General features: G+C 38.5%; 1 protein-coding gene across 1 annotated transcript; it reads left to right on the plus strand.

The window, feature by feature from the left end:
* The first annotated feature begins 306 nt into the window (after positions 1-306).
* Positions 307-11234, plus strand: RNF125 (ring finger protein 125). The gene is made up of 6 exons (XM_026670383.2): positions 307-1247; positions 3018-3171; positions 5364-5458; positions 5699-5789; positions 8901-9008; positions 9708-11234. The coding sequence occupies exons 1-6, from the start codon at positions 1054-1056 to the stop codon at positions 9798-9800; spliced, it is 735 nt and encodes a 244-aa protein (XP_026526168.1). The 5' UTR covers positions 307-1053; the 3' UTR covers positions 9801-11234.
* Positions 11235-19796: the final 8562 nt, after the last annotated feature.

Consider the following 19796-nt stretch of genomic DNA (forward strand, 5'->3'; position numbering starts at 1 on the left):
CTTCAGAGATAAGTATTCCCGACACAAAAAAGCAAATCATAGTTCCAAGAGGGGGGAGGTGGAAGCCAGATTGGCTCCGAGCCAATGACTTAAGGTCAGGAGGGTGGAACCAGATTTCACCTCTCAAGAAAGAAGATACGATATCCCAAAAGGATAGGGAAATCTCTTCTCCTGGATCCCAAGCAACATTCCTTGTCTGATGAGATCAACTGGCCAGTCCCTCCAAACCATAAACCATGGTTTTAGTTCACACAGTATAAACCTAAACATGGCTGTGGCTTGCTATGTTTTGTGAACTACTTTATAATCCGACTTTTTTTATATTTTTGCAAACTTATCAATAAAACATGACCAAGGAAATATTCGGGTTAGTATGATTTACTAAAACACATGAATTTAAATGTTTCGTTTCAGCAGAGGACAGCTGCTTAGTGTTTTCCCTTGTAGATTGCGTCCTTTTCTCGGGATTTAGGGGTTTTTTCTTTGTTTGTTTGTTTTTTTACATTCATTCGGCTGGAAGAGAGGGAGGAAAAGAGCGCAATGAGCTCGGTCATGAAATGTTTCCTGGCTACAATAATCGGTGACACTCCCACGTAAACAGTATTTTAAAGTTCAAGCCAGATACTCCGGAAAACCTTTCGACCCAGTAGGAATCATCTTTGGTCAGCTATGCAGGGGGCATTCGCAAACCATCCAGGTCCAAGGAAAAACAAAACAAAACATTGCGGCAACCAATAAACGAAGCCAGGGCTCTACGATCCCTACTTTGTTATCTGAAGGAGTCAGGTTTCACCGCGCCGACTTGGACTGGCCCTGTCACCACCAATAAAGCTTGCGCAGGATTCCGACTCTGCAGTCGCGGCTGAACGCCTCTGGGATTTCTCCCCAAAACAAGGAAGAGGTCCGAGTAGGGTAGCTGACACTTTTGTTTTGCTTCAAGGCGAAATCCTCCTGCAAAACTGCTACAATTGCGGTTGTAACGCATTTAAGCAGTGCGCCTGCTGCATAGTAGCGGCAAGCAACAGCGCCAACGCGTGAGAGCTCGTCTAGGCGATGGGGTCGGTGCTAAGCGGCGACGGACGGGAGACGGCGAGGACGCCGGATGTTAGCAACCCCCAAGGCAGTATTCAGTTCCCACAACCGTCAGACCGAGCGGGATGCGTGGAAAAGCAGCAAATTCCCTCTTTCGAGTGCGCCATCTGCTTGGAAGTGTTCGACCAGCCTGTAAGGACCAAATGCGGCCACGTGTAAGTGCAACTGTTGAACCGTACTTTGGTCCTGCTTTGAGAAACTTGTGTTGGAGGAAGTAGAGATTGTCTTCTCCTGGTCATATGTAAAAGTTTGTTTCTGTTTGTGTCTGCTGTGCTTTGCAAGGCAAACTTATTGGAAATATAAGTCCCGGGTATTATATACAGGTAAATTCAGTATGAATGTTTAAGATTTTTCTTAAAACCAAAAGACGAAAAAAATTATTCATCCATTTCCTCTCTGCAATGGGACTGCATTTAACTCCAGGTTTGGTCCAATGAGGGACTAACCTCCACAGATGGTTTTACCCTCACATAAATTAAACTAAATGCATGTTAATCTGCTTGTTTGGCCAAATAATGTTTCCACTACCATGGCCCTATCAGTTTATATATGTTTTCCCTGAGATAGCTTTTTATCAATGCAAACCATAATTTGTCATGACATCCAAGAAACCTTGAAATCCATAGAACTTGGGTAACAGTGAGTTCCATTCCTGCTTTAGGCATGGAGCCACCTAGGTAACCTTGGGCCAGTCATTTTCCCTCAATCCAGGAAGGAGGCAATGGCAAACCACTTCCAAAAATCATTGCCAAGTAAACTGCAGAGACTATCTTCAGCCATGGAAACTTAGTAGCTCTGTGCCCATCACATCCATTCAGCCCAGCTTATATCTCAAACTTGTTAAGATGGTAAAATTTAAGTCACCTTTTGCTTTTGGAAGGAAAACAAGATATAAATAGAATACATATATAAAGATATTATAAAACTGTTCTTATAATATAAAAACCTACCCAAGACAAGATATGCAAATGTAATGTGAATTGCATTTCTTTAACTTTGGGTCATCTCCAGGCACCTTTTGTCTTTTTTGCATATCAGTTTCTAATTTACAAGCTTTTTAAGAGTAAAACCAATCAGGGTTCAAAAAGCTTTCTTGAAGTGTCTTTTCATTCTTGTGAAATTCCTTAAAATGCTTCCAGGCACTCCCTCCTGGGGGGGGGGGAGAGGTGGGGGAACACCTCTTTGGTACCAATAACAAGCAGCCAAAAATCTCACCTTTCTGAAACAGAACTAGTACCAAAAGAGACATAAGGGGCAGAGGCTGCTCTCACAATAAGCTGGGAGTTGATTGTTATCAAAAAGTAGGCATCACATGTTCCCTGGTAGAGAAAAAAAAGGAAAAGCAGAAATTAGGGAGATTCTACTTTACAAAAAGGTCCTGCACTGTTTTCCTGAAGACCAGGTTTTTCACATTAAAGCAACTATATTGACTGATTCAATTTGAGAAAACTCAACAGGAAGTATATTGTGAAGAAAGTATACATATATGACATTTTCATTCAGAATGGTGAAAGATTACATGAAATTGATTACTGTAAATTATGCATACAAATGAGAGCAAAATTAAAACTGAAGACGTTCTAAGTTTCATTTCTGTGGGAATAGTTCTGGTTCATTTTTGGCTAACTTATGTTCTTTTATGTAGCACTGACTCTCATATTAAAGTTGTATTACAAGTCATATTTTCACTAATAGGCAAGTATTTTGATGCTAATTAATAACTTTAGGTAATGCAGAGGTAGCCTCATAGCAAAGCATATTATCTTCTCTAGCTATTCTTTATCAATAGTCCAACAGATAGGGATGCTCAAATAAAGAAAATTGTTAACAGAAATCATTCTTCTTAGGATGTGTCCATATTTTACATTGCTTTCCTTAAAATAGGGTTTTGTGTAGAAACATGATTTTATTTTTGTCTTTTACAGATTTTGTCACATTTGTATTACCACATGTTTAAGAAATCATACATGGACATGTCCATATTGCCGAGCCTACCTACCTTCTGAAGGGATTCCAGCAACCGATATTATCAAAATGATGAAAAATACACACCAAAACTGTACAGAATGTAAAACACAGGTAAATAATGATTGGTACTACATAATTTACTCTCAAATTAAGAACTTTCTAAACAGTATTCCTATACGCACTTTTTCAAAGTAATTTATATTGAGTTGTAAGTAATGTGTGATACCCAACTGAGAGAAATTTGAACTGGCCTTGCTTTGTAACCTCGTCTTTTTGAAAAGCAAATTTGTTTTTAAAATACCGTGTTTCTCCAACAATACGGCCTCCACCAATAGGAAGGCCCAGCATGATTTCTAGGCATGAGGTGAAATTAAGCCCCCCCCCCTCAAATTTAGGCCTATTCAAACCATGCCTTTCCCCGCCATTTCTCACATTGTTTGTTAGAACTACACGAGGTGAAGAGAATTGGGCGGGGGAAGAGCCGGGGGGATGGGGAGAAAACTTGCCTTTAGGAGTGCCCTGCAGGTAGCCTAGGCTAGAATACCCCAATAGCCGATAGAAGCTCCCTGAAGGCAGAGTCCCCAGCCGCTTCAGGGCATGGCGTGGCTACCTGTGTCCCCTTGCCTTTAGGGCAGTCTCTTTCGGGCGATGGAAGCTCCCAAATGCAGTCACCAGATACTTCAATCGGCTGGTAGAAGCGGCCTCGCAGCGAGGGGAGTGTGTGTGTGCCACGCCTCGCCCCGAAGCGGCTGGGGACTCTGCCTTCAAGGGAGCTTTGGACGGTAGAAGCAGCCTCAGGACGAGCGCACACACACACTCCCCTCGCCGCAAGGCCGCTTCTATCAGCAGACGAAAGCTCCCTTGAAGGCAGAGTCCCCAGCCGCTTCAGGGCGAGGCGTGGCTGCCCATGCCCCCTCGCCTTTAGGTAGTCTCTTTCGGGCAATGGAAACTCCCCAAATGCAGTCACCAGCCACTTCGATCGGCCCGGTAGAAGTGGCCTCGGGGCGAGCGCGCACACACACACACACTCCCTTCGCCGCGAGGCCGCTTCTATCAGCAGACAAAAGCTCCCTTGAAGGTAGAGTCCCCAGCCGCTTCAGGGCAAGGCGTGGCTGCCCATGCCCCTCGCCTTTAGGTAGTCTCTTTCGGGCAATGGAAACTCCCCAAATGCAGTCACCAGCCACTTCGATCGGCCCGGTAGAAGTGGCCTCGGGCGCGCGCACACACACACACACTCCCTTCGCCGCGAGGCCGCTTCTATCAGCAGACAAAAGCTCCCTTGAAGGTAGAGTCCCCAGCCGCTTCAGGGGGAGGCGTGGCTGCCCATGTCCCTTGCCTTTAGGCAGTCTCTTTCAGGCAATGGAAACTCCCCAAATGCAGTCACCAGCCACTTCGATCGGCTGGTAGAAGCGGCCTCGGGGCGAGCGCACACACATACACTCTCCTCGCCGCGAGGCCGCTTCTTTCAGCAGACGAAAGTTCCCTTGAAGGCAGAGTCCCCAGCCGCTTCGGGGCGAGGCATGGCACACACAGTCCCCTCGCTGCGAGGCTGCTTCTACCGGCTGATTGAAGTAGCTGGTGACTGCATTTGGGGAGCTTCCATCGCCTGAAAAAGACTGCCTAAAGGCGAGGGGACATGGGCAGCCACGCCTCGCCCTGAAGCGGCTGGGGATTCTGCCTTCAAGGGAGCTTTCGTCTGCCAAAGAAGCGGCCTCGTGGCGAGGGGAGTGTGTGTGTGTGCTTACCGAGGCCGCTCTACCGGCTGATCAAAGTGGCTGGTGACTGCATTTGGGGAGCTTCCATGCCCGAAAGACACTGCCTAAAGGTGAGGGGACATGGGCAGCCACGCCGCCCTGAAGTGGCTGGGGATTCTGCCTTCAAGGGAGCTTTCGTCTGCTGATAGAAGCGGCCTCGTGGCGAGGGAGTGTGTGTGTGTGTGTGTGCCCTGAGGCCGCTTCTCACCGCCGATCGAAGTGGCTGGTGACTGCATTTGGGGAGCTTCCATTGCCCGAAAGAGACTGCCTAAAGGCAGGGGACACAGGCACAGCCACGCCATGCCCTGAAGCAGCCGGGGACTCTGCCTTCGGGGAGCTTTCGTTGGCCAATAGAAGCGGCCTCGCAGCGAGGTACGTGTGTATGGGCCGCTCTAGGTGTGTGAGGAAAGTAAGTCACCCCCGAAAAGACGGCCTACCTGTTTTTTCAGGGGTCAAAAAAAAAAAAAAGGCCTGGCCTTATTTTGTGAGAAACACGGTATTAATCTGTGTAAAGTTTTAACTAACAAGGTATGTCTTTGCATGTTTCAGGTATGCCTTAGTGAAATGAGAGCTCATTTGAAGACTTGTGACCAATATATAGAAAAATATGGGCCTCTACAAGAAGTTGCATACCCTGAAACAAGGTAAATTACATCTTAGTAAAATTAAGAATAGAGAAATTATAGGTTTATAAGCTATTTTAGCTTTTCATGTCCAAGTGGCTTGAATTGAATACTAAAACTTACTATGGAGAGACAATGTTTATAGTTTATTTCTCAGGAACAGATTGGTTCATTATCCAAAATAGCTATTAACTGGAGAATGTATTTAGTAGGTAACATTGAAAATGTGGGTATTTATACATATCTGTCTGTTGTTTTCAGGTATCCTTGTCCTTTCTGTCAGAATGAACTGGATGAAAATGATCTCTTGGACCATTTTCTCACTTTTCACAGAACTGAAAGACGACCAGTGGTAACTTTCTTACACTTCTATTTATGTCTGTATCCTAATTATCACTTGTATGATAAATTAGATAAAATGAGATAAATGTACATTTGTATGTCATGATATATTAATAACTGATATTTCTTAAAAATAATACATCTGATGAAAAATTATCTCTGCAGCTTGCTGCCTAAGGAAGGTTTTGTGAAATGTGGATTTCAAAGGCTCCAGAACTAAAACTTTTCATTATAGAATTATAATTCTATACAATTCATTATAGAAGTACTCTGAAAATGTTAGAGCATTTATTTTAACCTTTTCATTAGCGTAAGCCGGCTTGCCTGTTGGTATCATCTGGGCAATCTTGCATGTTTGAAAATCTATTATGACTCTTACTATAGTATGTTATTTTCTTCATTGCAACACAGTGCATTAGCATGCTTCTTTAATCAGAGAAATTGTAATAAACATAGATTTAGAAAGAGAAGATATTTATAGTAATCAAACAACTATTAAGTAATCACTGTGAGCAATGTAAGTGCAAAAATAACAATTCTCAGTTTCAAATAATGTTATTTTCTTATGTTAAAATATATTTAAAGCTTCATTGAGGTCTTAAACTCACTTGAGAACTGCTAGCATATGTCAGGAGAAAAATAGTTCCGTAATTAAAACTACCTATGGCTACAAAATATTCATCCATGGAAGAGGTTTCCATTATGTCTGTAATTGGGCAGAGGTTTATTCCAACTTGTTTTCCAAAAATCCAATGCTGGATTTTTAATAAATACAGTAAAGTTAAAAAATATAGCATAGTAAAGTGCTGGTTGTTGTAGTAGTAATTACCAGCTGGCTATTCTGCATTTCTATATCTTGTATCTTTATATGTAACTGTACGTTCAATCAGATTTTAAAAAAGTGTGTGACATGTCCCTCTTATAGTTTGGAACCATACTTTCTATAAAAAATTCATGGCTGTGTTCAGACATCACCTTCAAACATACAGGTTGGTTTTATGATCATATTTGGGGTCAAGATTGTGGTCCTAAGTTGTAAAGAGATATGATCATACCAATTTATGATTGGCAAAGCATATTGTGGTCATTAACTGAGCATCGTGGTTGTTAAATGAGTACCCATCCCAATTTAAGGCATTTCAGTTTTCCTCCCTCCTACCCTCAGTAAGGTAAGGGACTGCCTCTTCTTCCTCATCTCTGCCCTACACCTTGCAGGATGGCAAGCAGCTCCAGAACCACTCTTCCACCCTGCCCACCCCAGTCAACATTCACTCACCCTTCTCAGCCTTCTCTTCCAGTTCCCCATACTGACCTTTCCACCCCACCCATCATGGCTGAAGGAGAAACACTCCACTGCATTTGCTTTCTCCTTTTTGGACCCAGCTTTTCTGATGAACGTTTCTTACATGTGGCTCCTTGAGCCTTCTGAATGCTGTGTAGTCTTTATAAAGTTGTGTTGACTTTGGAAAATCACTGGAAAATATGCAGGTGTGGGGGGGACTTGAAGTATCTCGGTAGTTGTAAGTATGGGCAGGCTGCCAAGCCCTCAAATTTTGATCATGTGACCACCGGGGCATTTCAATAACTGCAATTTTGGGCATGGGTCAAAAGTCCACTTTTTTTTACTAATGTAATAATTTCATAAAGTTACTGAATGAACAAACATAAGTGAAGAAATATCTGTACATTTTGGGTTTTGCTTTGATATTTTGCTTACTGTAGGAGAAAGCTATATTAATTCTATGGAATGTTTGAAATTTATGGATTATATTGTAGGAATTTTCCTGAAATGACAGGAAACATATATTTGCAAAATCATTATTTTTTTTTGGGGGGGGGGGAGGGGGGATTGTTTTTGTTTTTTGCAAAAGACTAAGAGAGGGAAAATAACTTTTATGGCTTTGTGCCTAAGGGAGGTCTAAAACTCAGGTCTCCCAGTTTTTAGCCTGATGTGCATCCCCTAAATCAGGGTCCCCAACCACCGGTCCGCGGACCGGTACCGATCCGCAGAACAAGTCCTACTGGGCGCTGAGTTGCTGCCGCCATTTTTTGATGAAAAGTGCTTCCGTGAGCTTTTCCAGGTAGAAAGCTCACCAGAAGCACTTTTTCATCAAAAAGATGGCGGCGCCAGCATTTCAGTGAGCTTTTCCGGGTAGAAAGCCATTTCTACCCGAAAGCTCACCGAGCGCGGCGCCGCCATTTTTGATGAAAAAGTGCTTCCGGTGAGGTCACCGAAGCACTTTTTCATCAAAAAGATGGCGCCGCCCAGCTGATGCCGGTACCGCGGGCGCCCAGCTGATGCCGGTACCGGGCGCGCATAAAAAGGTTGGGGATCACTGCCCTAAATCCCTACATCAAACAGACCTCTCTCAGTATATGTTGGTTATAACCAGTCAGAAAACACTATAGGTGAGGGTGCTTTCTCCAGCTATGTAGGGTTGAGAAGCATTTTTGGAAATAAAAATGATGCTGCAAGCTAACTACATATTTACCTTATCATGCCAGGTTCCTGTTTATGTTTTAAGTTTAAAAAAGAAGTTTATTAGAAAGAAGGAGGAGCCTTCTAATAAAGAAGTTTATTAGTTGTGTACCATGGAATTTGTCCATGGGTTTAATATTGCCAAGCCTATTGTTGTGTTTTTGCATTAATACAGCCATTGTACTTTATAAACCATAATTTATTGCTTAGTTATTTTGTGTGAACCTAGATAAATTTGATCTGTTAATAAACAATATTTATAAAATCAGGGATTTGTCTAATCTGTGAATTTAGTCATGTCTGATGTCTACATGAATAGAGGGCACTAATTTACAGATGCATAAAGCTGAAAATGTTCTTGGAACATGAACTATTTTTATATTTTCCCCATGACCTAAATAGATAACAGGACCAACTGCTTCTGTAGACAGGATATTTACATTCTTGTATAGCATTTGTAATATAGGCTATGGAGAAAATAAACTGAATTTACTGCTGATAGAAAGGGAATAATATCTGAAAGCTTCTATTCAACCAACAGTAATTTAGATATAATTAATGTTTTTTTTCAATAATAATTCATGTTGCACATAATAATGACAAAAATATTATTTACTTCTCTCCACCTTGAACTGTCTACAGTACTGTCCAATCTGTCGTTTACTACCTGGTGGCGGTCCAAGTTACTACATCAGAAATTTTATAAGGCATCTTCAGCTGAGACATACATTTTATTATGAAGATTATATTGTGAGTAAATTATATCATTTTTTCCTAATCCCTGCTAAACTTTATCTCAATCTTTATCTCTCTGTATTTCTCATAGCGTATAAAGACATTTATAGATTTCAAGAGCATTATTTGGGGGATAGGTTGCACTCTGTTTATTCTATTCTATTCTATTCTATTCTATTCTATTCTATTCTATTCTAAAAGCTAAAGAGTTCAGTGGAAAAAATAACCAGATTTATATTGAAAGTGATATGCCAGAGAATTTGTTCAGATGTTTAATAGCAATCCAGAATTTACTGAACACGTTATATGTGTTTATTTTCAAATTTCTAGAATTGGTTCTCCTTATGCAAAATTATCAGATGGAAGATAGGAACCTGTTTGCTCTCTGGATCATGAATCTTCTATTTACAAATCTTTATAAGATGCATACAAGGAATTCATTCTAAAAAAGACATTATTCTGCTATTTTTTGTGAACACTGGGAAATATATCCAATGACAGTTTCCTTTTATTTGGAACTATAATTGCAGGTTATCTAGTTATATGTGTGAATGAAATATCAAGGATTTACCATCCTAAAATATCTAAGCTGGGTGTAATCTCTTATTGCTAACAAAGTTATTACTGATGCCTAGAATTTGGCTGGTTTCACAGCTAAACAAGATTTTTTGTTGTTGCAGTATTTTACTTGAATGCCTGATTTCCTTATTTCAGGACATAAATATTGTAGAAGAAGTTCTCATTGAAAGAGTTCTGGATCGATCAGTTTTGGACTATGTACATGTGAATAATCCAGGTACTGCATGATCACCAACAATTCGAAGAGAAGACAAATGGATTACATCGTGAATTAAAGCACTGGTTGTTTATGCTGTTATTAACTACCATACAAAAATTTTTGAATTTTAAATATTTCATATGTGAAACATTCCATTTCAAGTATGAAACAATTGTTCTGACCATTCTATTTAAAACTATAAATTTCAAGTTCAAAATGAGATATTTCAAGAATGAAACTTGGTGTATCAATTTCCTTGTCTGTAATTCATTTCTATAATTAATAATTAAGTTTCTAAACTCCATTATTTTTCTTAAACATATATAAACACTAGCATCAAACTAATCTTAATTGGTTGTGAATTACTGAGATTGAATGCATACCAGAAATCTTCTCAATGTATAGCTTGAGTTCTGCCATTATTCATTAATTTCAGATTTGGAAAACCTATCTTTAAACACTTTCAAGAAATCTGTTTGTCTCTAATCATTAATCCTATATGTATATGGTACTACACAAGCCAATCATGGAATAAGATCTTAATGAAGATCAATTAGTATCCAGATTTTTATACCACCACGATGTAAAATGACAGCCAATCTCATTGTACACATGTACTCTGAACAATGAAGGTAATAATTTAAAAATATTCAGAGGAAGTTCTAAGAGCAAAACATATATTTACAGAAAATTTTAAATTTGCTCTAAACAAGTTGGCAAGCTAGAAAACTTGCTATAATTCTAATTCATTCTTATCCTTTAATTTCAACATTAGGAAAATATTTGTTTTTCAAAATAAACAATCAGCTATCAAAATAGTTTTAAGTTTGTCAAATTAAATACTTATGCCTAATTCTTTCAGTGGGAAGTAATTGTTCAGAATACAAATTGTTATTACCCATTTTTCCAAAAGCAAAACTTATCAGGCTTTTTTTACGTATAGTTTTGAAAAAAGTGACCAAAGCTCAGATTATCTTGTGACTGCATTTCCAGAGGACAGAATCTTTATGATCATGAAAATGTTGCAATGCCAATGAGCAACTATTTGCTTTTTAAAACATTGCATCATTTCTCAGTGAGAAAACTTAACTTGACAAACAAAGAGTATATCATTAAATGGCCCTGGAGAATTAATTGGATATATTAATGTATCTTAAATTGACAGCAGCTGGACTGTCAAGTACAATATATTTCCATTAAAAAAAACCATAATTGAATCAGTTTAATCGTACTAAAAACTAGAACCTAGTGACTGTGTCGTTCCATCTTTCTCTATGCCATATTTCATACTGTTTTGCAGAACTCTGTAAAACAAATTAATTTTACGTAGGATCTTTTAAAACTATTTCCAGTAATGCCATTGATATGTTTTGTACATACTGTACATTCATGCACAGTAATATGTGCTGATGAGATTATAGAAAAGTTACAATGTGAGTGTATATAAAATATTCAAGTCTGAATTAATGTTGTATTTACTAATCAAGAACAATTTGAAAGAAGGGTGATAAAAAATTACCTCAAAACCATAGACCTATTAACCTGCTGAATATAGTCAGCAAGTGGTATGCCAGATGTTTATGTAATCCATTAGTGGATTGAATGGAACTATTCTAAAACTATTCTGGTAATATTTGGCTTTCACCCAAATCATTCTATTGTACAGGTGAAACTCAAAAAATTAGAATATTGTGGAAAAGTTCATTTATTTCAGTAATGCAACTTAAAAGGTGAAACTAATATATGAGATAGACTCATTACATGCAAAGCAAGATAGTTCAAGCCATGATTTGTCATAATTGTGATGATTATGGCTTACAGCTCATGAAAACCCCAAATCCACAATCTCAGAAAATTAGAATATTGTGAAAAGGTTCAATATTTTAGGCTCAAAAAGTGTCCCACTCTAATCAGCTAATTAAGCCATAACACCTGCAAAGGGTTCCTGAGCCTTTAAATGGTCTCTCATTCTGGTTCAGTAGGACAGTCATGAGAAAGACTGCTGACCTGACAGTTGTGCAGAAAACCATCATTGACACCCTCCATAAGGAGGGAAAGCCTCAAAAGGTAATTGCAAAAGAAGTTGGATGTTCCCAAAGTGTTGTTTCAAAGCACATTAATAGAAAGTTGTGTGGAAGGGAAAAGTGTGGAAGAAAAAGGTGCACAAGCAGCAGGGATGACCGCAGCCTGGAGAGGATTGTCAGGAAAAGGCCATTCAAAAGTGTTGGGGACTTTCACAAGGAGTGGACTGAGGCTGGAGTCAGTGCATCAGGAGCCACCACACACAGACAGATCCTGGACATGGGCTTCAAATGTATTCCTCTTGTCAAGCTGTTCCTGAACAACAAACAACGTCAGAAGCGTCTTACCTGGGCTAAAGAAAAACAGACCTGGTCTGTTGCTCAGTGGTCCAAAGTCCTCTTTTCTGTTGAGAGCAACTTTTGCATCTCATTTGGAAACCAAGGACCCAGAGTCTGGAGGAAGAATGGAGAGGCACACACTGCAAGATGCTTGAAGTCCAGTGTGAAGTTTCCACAGTCTGTGTTGATTTGGGGAGCCATGTCATCTGCTGGTGTTGGTCCACTGTGCTTCATTAAGTCCAGGGTCAACGCAGCCGTCTACCAGGAGATTTTGGAGCACTTTATGCTTCCTTCCACAGACGAGCTTAATGGGGATGCTGACTTCATTTTCCAGCAGGACTTGGCACCTGCCCACATTGCCAAAAGCACAAAAACCTGGTTCAATGACTGTTGGATTACTATGCTTGATCGGCCAGCAAACTCGCCTGACCTGAACTTCATACAGAATCTATGGGGTATTGCCAAGAGAAAGATGACAGACATGAGACCGAACAATGCAGAAGAGCTGAAGGCTTCTATTGAAGGATCCTGGTCTTCCATAACACCTCAGCAGTGCCACAGGCTGATAGCTTCCATGCCACATCGCATTGAGGCAGTAATTGCTGCAAAAGGGGCCCAAACCAAGTTCTGAGTACATATGCATGCTTATACTTTTCAGAGGTCCGATATTACTCTATGTATAATCCTTGTTTTATTGCAATCTAATTTTCTGAGATTGTGGATTTGGGGTTTTCATGAGCTGTAAGCCATAATCATCTCAATTATGACAATTCGCGGCTTGAACTATCTTGCTTTGCATGTAATGAGTCTATCTCATATATTAGTTTCACCTTTTAAGTTGTGTTACTGAAATAAATGAACTTTTGCACGATATTTTTCGAGTTTCACCTGTATACCTAACATTGATACCATTTAATAGAACAATAACCTCTAAATTGATTTTAGATCTGCAAAAAAACTTCAGACTAAAGAGTGGGCATTAGGAGGACTGAGTATTACTGCCAAGGCAGAGCTGAGCCGGCAAGGACAGGAATTGCTCCTCGGAGATGATTTCCCATTATTTAGGTGTTGCATTTTCTTATAAATTCTACAAAATGGTTCCCCTTTGTCTTCCACCATGCACCTCTCCAATTTTCTATTTGGGTGAATCTAGAAAACTGATAAAAATAAATTCAATTAACCTTAAAGCCACTGTAATTCTAGCAGGAGACTTCAATGCCAGGATGGGACCTTCCATACAAGATTTGGTTCATTTGGATATTATTCCTGAGGATTATCTAATGATCTGGCTTTCTAGAGACACCAAAAGAAATACCACAGGTTCACAATTGGTCTCTCTGCAGGTTTACAATTGGTCTCCTTGATTTATAAATATAACCTTCCACATTTTAGGTGTAAAGAACCTGGTGTTATACTGTATATCCTTTTACATTCCATTCAGGAAATTTCAGCAGTGTTCTAGATGAAACAAAAGTTGTTTTCAGATATCAAAGCTCATGTGAGGGAGGATAGCAATCATTAACAAAGTTTATCTACAAGGCAGATCTGATACTAGGTTATACATGTCTCATGTTAAGAATATATTAGCTAATCTTGAAGTGAGGCAGAATAGAAAGCTTAGTTGAGTCAAGTTTGATAACAAGACATTAGGTATTTTTCTAAACTCACACCTGGAGAGAGTCAATTTCCTTCTTTACCCAAGGTTCAGATAAAATCCTGACCCAATACATGTATCTCTTGTCATTTGCTGAGAAAAACATTTAATAGACAAACTTCCTACTATAGAAACCATCAACAAATATGTTTAAATAGATTTGATTCTGTTTACATACCAGAAAGTTACTGAGGGCTGCAAATGTGCCAGGCCCCGGGGGATACCCACCACACACACAAAAAGCTAAAATGCTAAAAATTAGGCATTATGAAACATTGTAATAGCCTTTTAAAATGCCTCCTATAGAGTTGAAATATAGTCAGATCTGCAAGTTTCAGTGAAAGGAACGAATTCAGTTTTCTTCTGGAAAATGATATCAAGTTTATTGAAGGAACATAATTTCAATTTTATATTCCTGTTACAACCTCAGTTTGGGAGAATTTAATTTCATAAGGCTGGAGAAGGTTTTCTACTCCCAAAACTCTTAAGACTCATTGATTGGTGAGCCTCTGTTAGCAGGTCTGTTCACCCATATATAAATAATACAGGTTGTATTTCAATCGGATGGGAAGTCACCATTATAGTTCCATATAAAAAGGGACTCAAAAAACAGATAAGATTTATTGGAGTTGTGGGTAAAATGTATGTGAAACTCTCTGTCAAGCAAAATAGAACGCTGGGTAATGGAAAGAAATCTTTAGAGAGCATTTCCCTGAGGATGGCCTCCACTATGAGTCTGAAAGCCAGAAGACTAAACTTCTGATCCTGGTGACCGACCCAGATTGGATCTTGCAACATTATCCTGGGACACATGTTTGTCTTCATTCAGGAGAAAAAAATGTTTGTCTTCATTCAGGAGAAAAAAATCTTAGTAGAGGAACAAGCTGGATTTGGACCAGAGCATTCCACAAGACAATTGTTTTATTATACACTTAAAACAATTAACAAATTGCAAGAAACCATTTACCATATTTATACAATTTAATGCAGCTTTTGTTTCCATAAATACAAATATTCTGTGGATGAAATTTGGCCAGCTTAAATATTGAACCCAGACTCTTATTTTTGGTTACGGCTCTCTACAGAAAGTCTGCAGAGGTGTAAATGTTTCTTTAATCAACACCCATAATGGTGTTAGAGAATATCCCTAGTCCCAATGACTTTTAATTTCTGTGTCAATGATTTACCTGTATATTGCGGACACTCGTTTACCAAAGATCCATGATAAATTTATTAATATCCTTTTATGTGCTGATGACATGATTGTAATGGCAGATTCCAGAATCTGTCTTAGAAGATTGTTACAAAGGCTAAATACCTACTGTGCTCTTAATTCTTTGAACAGCAATAAAACCAAATTTAAAGTGATGATATTTAGCAGAAAAAAGTGTGAAATATAGCTGATAGAGAAATGGGTAATCTGTGGAACAAGTGAATTATTTTACCTACATAGTGACTTTTACCAGCACTTGGTCGGAATTAAATTGCTTTTTAATTCTTTGGGAGGAACTGAGCTAATACTAAAAGATTATACAAAGTGTTTAACTACATTACCCATGTACTTTTACTCCTATACTGAAAGTATTAAGGGCAAAAATAGTCACAATTATCAATGTGCAGAATTGTGGGGCCTTAATAAAGCTACCCCACTTGAAGAAGTTCAGGCCCGTTTTTTAAGATGTGTACTGGGAACGGACAAGAAGAACACATCTTCCCCTGCACTTTGAGCTGAAACAAATATCCATTCCTTACATAGTCACTTGATAATTAAAACTTTCCACATACTGGCAGAGGATCCATTCAATGGATCCTGATAGAGTTCCCAAAATATGCCTAACAGAACAGATAAATAAGGCCCAAGCCAAGTCCTGGATAAGTTTTTATCACAATGGGGTGCGATGTCACTACACATAAACCTGTCAGACATCTTAATCTGCTATACCAACATTTCACTGCAGTGCTTTACAAATTCTGATTCTGCAAGGTAGATTCCAGGAAATCCCATATAATGAACTCCTTTGTCACTACAAATCAAGAGCTATTGAAACAAGTAATGTACTTTTTCTATTGTTAGAATTACCATGAACTGTGATATGAATTTTAACTACATCTTTATTATCTCATGTTTTAGTTTACGCTCTTTAAGTTACCTCCTAACTAATCAGGATTCTGTACTCTTGTACTGTAATGTCATCAGGTTCTCTTTAATAGCTAGCAAGATCTGTCAAGGTCTTGCCAAGAACAGTTCAATTTAATTATATTCTTAAGTAGCCTTACATTTATTTATTCATTTAACTTATATGCTGCCCATCTTGCCAAAGGCAACTCTAGATCAGGGGTCGCCAACCTTCCGGCCATCTCCATCGCCACTTCAGCCCACCTGTGCCGCCTGCCCCCTCTTGCTGCAACAGCACCATTACCTCGTCCTGACCGGCCAGGGCTGCACTGCTTTTTGCAGGTTTGCGCTCAGCCAAAGGGTGGAGGCCAGCATGTGGGCGGGTCATGTGGGTGGCGCAGCCTTGTGTTCCCGCGCAGCCTGGATTAATTGCTCTGGGGGGGGTGCTTTGGGGGGACATTTCTCTGCGGACCACCAAAATTTTCTCAGATCACCGGTGACTACTGCTCTAGATGACTTAAATCAATCAATCAAAATGCCAAATATAAAACATTAAAACAATGGAAGTATTAAATTTAAATTGACCAAGATAGAGAGGAAGGGAACAAGATGCACATGGGGAAGAAGTGGAGTCTTATCTTTAACCATCATTAGCTACTTCCAGAATGACACAACTCCATTGCATGCCCAGGCCAGTTGACAGAAGCAGATATTTCTTGGGGAGGGGAGGCACAATGTTCCAGAGAGCAAGAATAGTATTTTTAACCATATTTTATCTCATATTTTTCCCTCAAAACCATGTCGCAAAATTAAAAATACAGAACACCATTAGTGCATGCATAAATAATAGTACTTATATATATTATGTAAAAGAAGAAACCTACTTTGGATCAGTCATTCTGGCCTCTGTGAAGGCCAGTTCACTTCACAGACATGTCAGAAAAATAGGAAGGATTATTATAAATGTTTGCCATCTTCAGTTACTTACAGTTATTTTTATAGCAAGATAAAAATCAAATAAGTTAACAATAAATAGAAGACAACTAACAGTTTCTTTAGGCTAAGACTATAAAAAAATTGCTACAAATATTGTTTAGTGACTTTCTTGTACAGCAACTTTTTGCAGTTACACTTGTCATGAAAAAGTAACTGTGACCAGTCCACACATCTACAACCTTCACAGATCTGTAATGCAAAGGAAATTGAAGTAAGATTATAATCAGCGTCAGTTTTACTTACTTACTTTACTTTACTTACTTACTTACTCATTTTGCTTAATGAACAAATTGCTGGCCCTAATTTCTTTCCTTTCACCTTTCCCAGTATTAGAGTCTTATCCAGACAGCTAGGCATTTGCATGTGTACAAAATAGAATGTGATCCTTGTTTATGCCTTGAGTGGGAATTATGGGGTGATTTGTTCAAGAAATTTGTTTTTATTTGCTTGTTTCTTAGCTGTCCACAATATTCTTGAGTCTTCTACAACAGCAAAATTCAAAAGTATCAATATTCTTCCTATCTTTATTTAAAGTCCAACTTTTATTTTCATATTGTATCATAGGAAATAACATTACTGCACTATTCTGTACTTTTTAAGCTTTGGAGCATTTGAATATCTTTTCCTTCATGGTTGCTCTACCAAATGTTAGTCTGTGGTATATTTCTTGATTGCTTCTTTACTGTTGATGGTTAATCCTAAAAGGCAAAAACTATCACCAATACCTTGATTGTCAGTTCTAAGGCTGTTTATTATATCTGTTGTCATTTGTTTGATTGTCTTTAAATGTAAAGATGTAATTTCAGGGCCCTTTTTTCACTCTGCTTTATTACTAGAGCTTGCATTTTCATCTATCATGGTAGTATTAGTAGCATAGTGCAGATAACCACTTCTTCCAATTTTAAAACCATGCTCAACTTCCAATCCAGCTTCCCTTAATATATACCCAACATATAACTTGAATAAGGGGAAATATGCAGTCTTATCTCACTCCTTTGCAAACGTGGAGCTAGAACTTTTACCATGTTCTGTCTGTATTGTGGCTTGACTTGTATGTGTTTCTCATGAGGATAATGAGCTGTTCTGTGATTCCTATTTTTCTAAGCACTTTCTACAATTTGACATAATCAACAAATGCCAGTCTATAATCATGTATTGTACTGACTTCTTTTTGGTGTTTGACTTTTTCAGTTACCCATATAGATCAACAATGTCTCATGGTCCCTGGTCATTTTTAAAGCAAGCTTGAACATCTGGCATATCGTTTTAGTTAAATGCATAAAAATAAGAAACATAAGTATAGGAAGGCTGTTGAGGTAATTCCCCTTTAGGAGAATGAGCGCATATAGGGAGACGTATAGAGAGTAGTGTTGGAATAATACACACAGAGCACACAGATACACTGTACAGTAAATGTAGGTTTTTACTTCCAGAAAGGTTTAAGCAAAGTCCAAAATAAGCAATCTAAAGTCATTCACAAGTTAAATCAGTCAGTTTTCAATCCAGGTATAATCCAAATATCAAATTCCAGTGTCAAAAACAGTTCAGTAACAGACTTACATTAAATCCAGTAATATCAGTCAATTAGAAGAAATGGAGCAACTGCAATACTTTCCAACAGAAGGAAACAGTGATACACTTACACTCTCTTCTAAGACTCAGACTAAACAAACCAGGTTTCTGGCTCCATCTTATGGCTGTTTGAGAAACCACACCCAATTGCATGCTCTTGCATTCCCTTAAAGATATAGTAGTAAAATGTTTATCCTGGTTTATATATTTCTAACCCAAATACCTGTTAGGTGACTTATATTCCTAACATAGGCTTTTTAAGATTGACATATTTTCCATTTATTTGTAAACATGCATAGAATTGCATGGTAATTCAGCATAATTTTGTATGAATATCATACAAGTCCTCCAGTCACTTTGAAATGAGATAGGCAGCAAATAAATTTCATAACAATTATTAAAAATAATAAATAAAATCTGTCGGAAACATGAAATCCTTTAAACTCAGAAGCTGTTTCCAAAAGTGACTCTTCCGGCAATTGATTTAATATTTTTCAATTATTCCAACTTCCTTTCATTTTTCTCTCCTTTTGCAAAGGAAAAAAAAATAACTGGAAAATAGGAAGGTATTATCATTTTGTATTCCATAAATTGATAAAGCACCGTTAAATCACTCTTGTATTTTTACTGGAAAAATCCAGACGGAAAGAAAGTACAACCTTAACATAGTTTGGTTTCAGTTTAATCTATTGTATGAGCCTAGTCTAGCTATAAGCAGACATTCCGTTCAGAACTGCTCTGGTTTTAAATAGTAAATAGGAGAAATAGATCTTATTCCCCTATAAAAATCAAAGCAATCAGTCACAAACAAGTACATATACATCGGACCATTTACCTCACAAATTTCACTATGTCCAAATATGTTTATGTACATATTTAAAGGGAAGCAAATGAGTAAAAAGATCTAGGACTGTAAGCATGGTACATTTTCTGAACTGTAAAGAATTTATAAGATATACTTTCGAACCCAAAGTCACCACATTTGTTAATCACCTTTCATTGGTGGGATTCAATTTTTTTACTACCAGTTCTGTGGTGGGCATGGCAGGGGAAGGATACTATAAAATCCCCAGTATTTGCCAGTTCTCCGAACTACTCAAAATTTCCACTACTGGTTCTCCTAAACTGGTCAGAACCTGCTGAATACCACCTCTGCTTTCATCCAATGCTTTGGTGCACCTTACCATATATTAAAGGCAACATTTTCAATTCACGTTTTGATAACTATCCTTCCCACCTCAGTTTTTCCAGTTTTTTTCTTCTACACAACCATGTTGCTTGGCATACACTAATATAAATAACTAATTTACTCTTTGGATTTAATGGC

Source organism: Notechis scutatus, chromosome 3 (genome assembly GCF_049901735.1).
Source record: "Notechis scutatus isolate UNSWTSFEM ecotype Mainland chromosome 3, rNotScu1.2, whole genome shotgun sequence".
NCBI lineage: Eukaryota > Metazoa > Chordata > Lepidosauria > Squamata > Elapidae > Notechis > Notechis scutatus.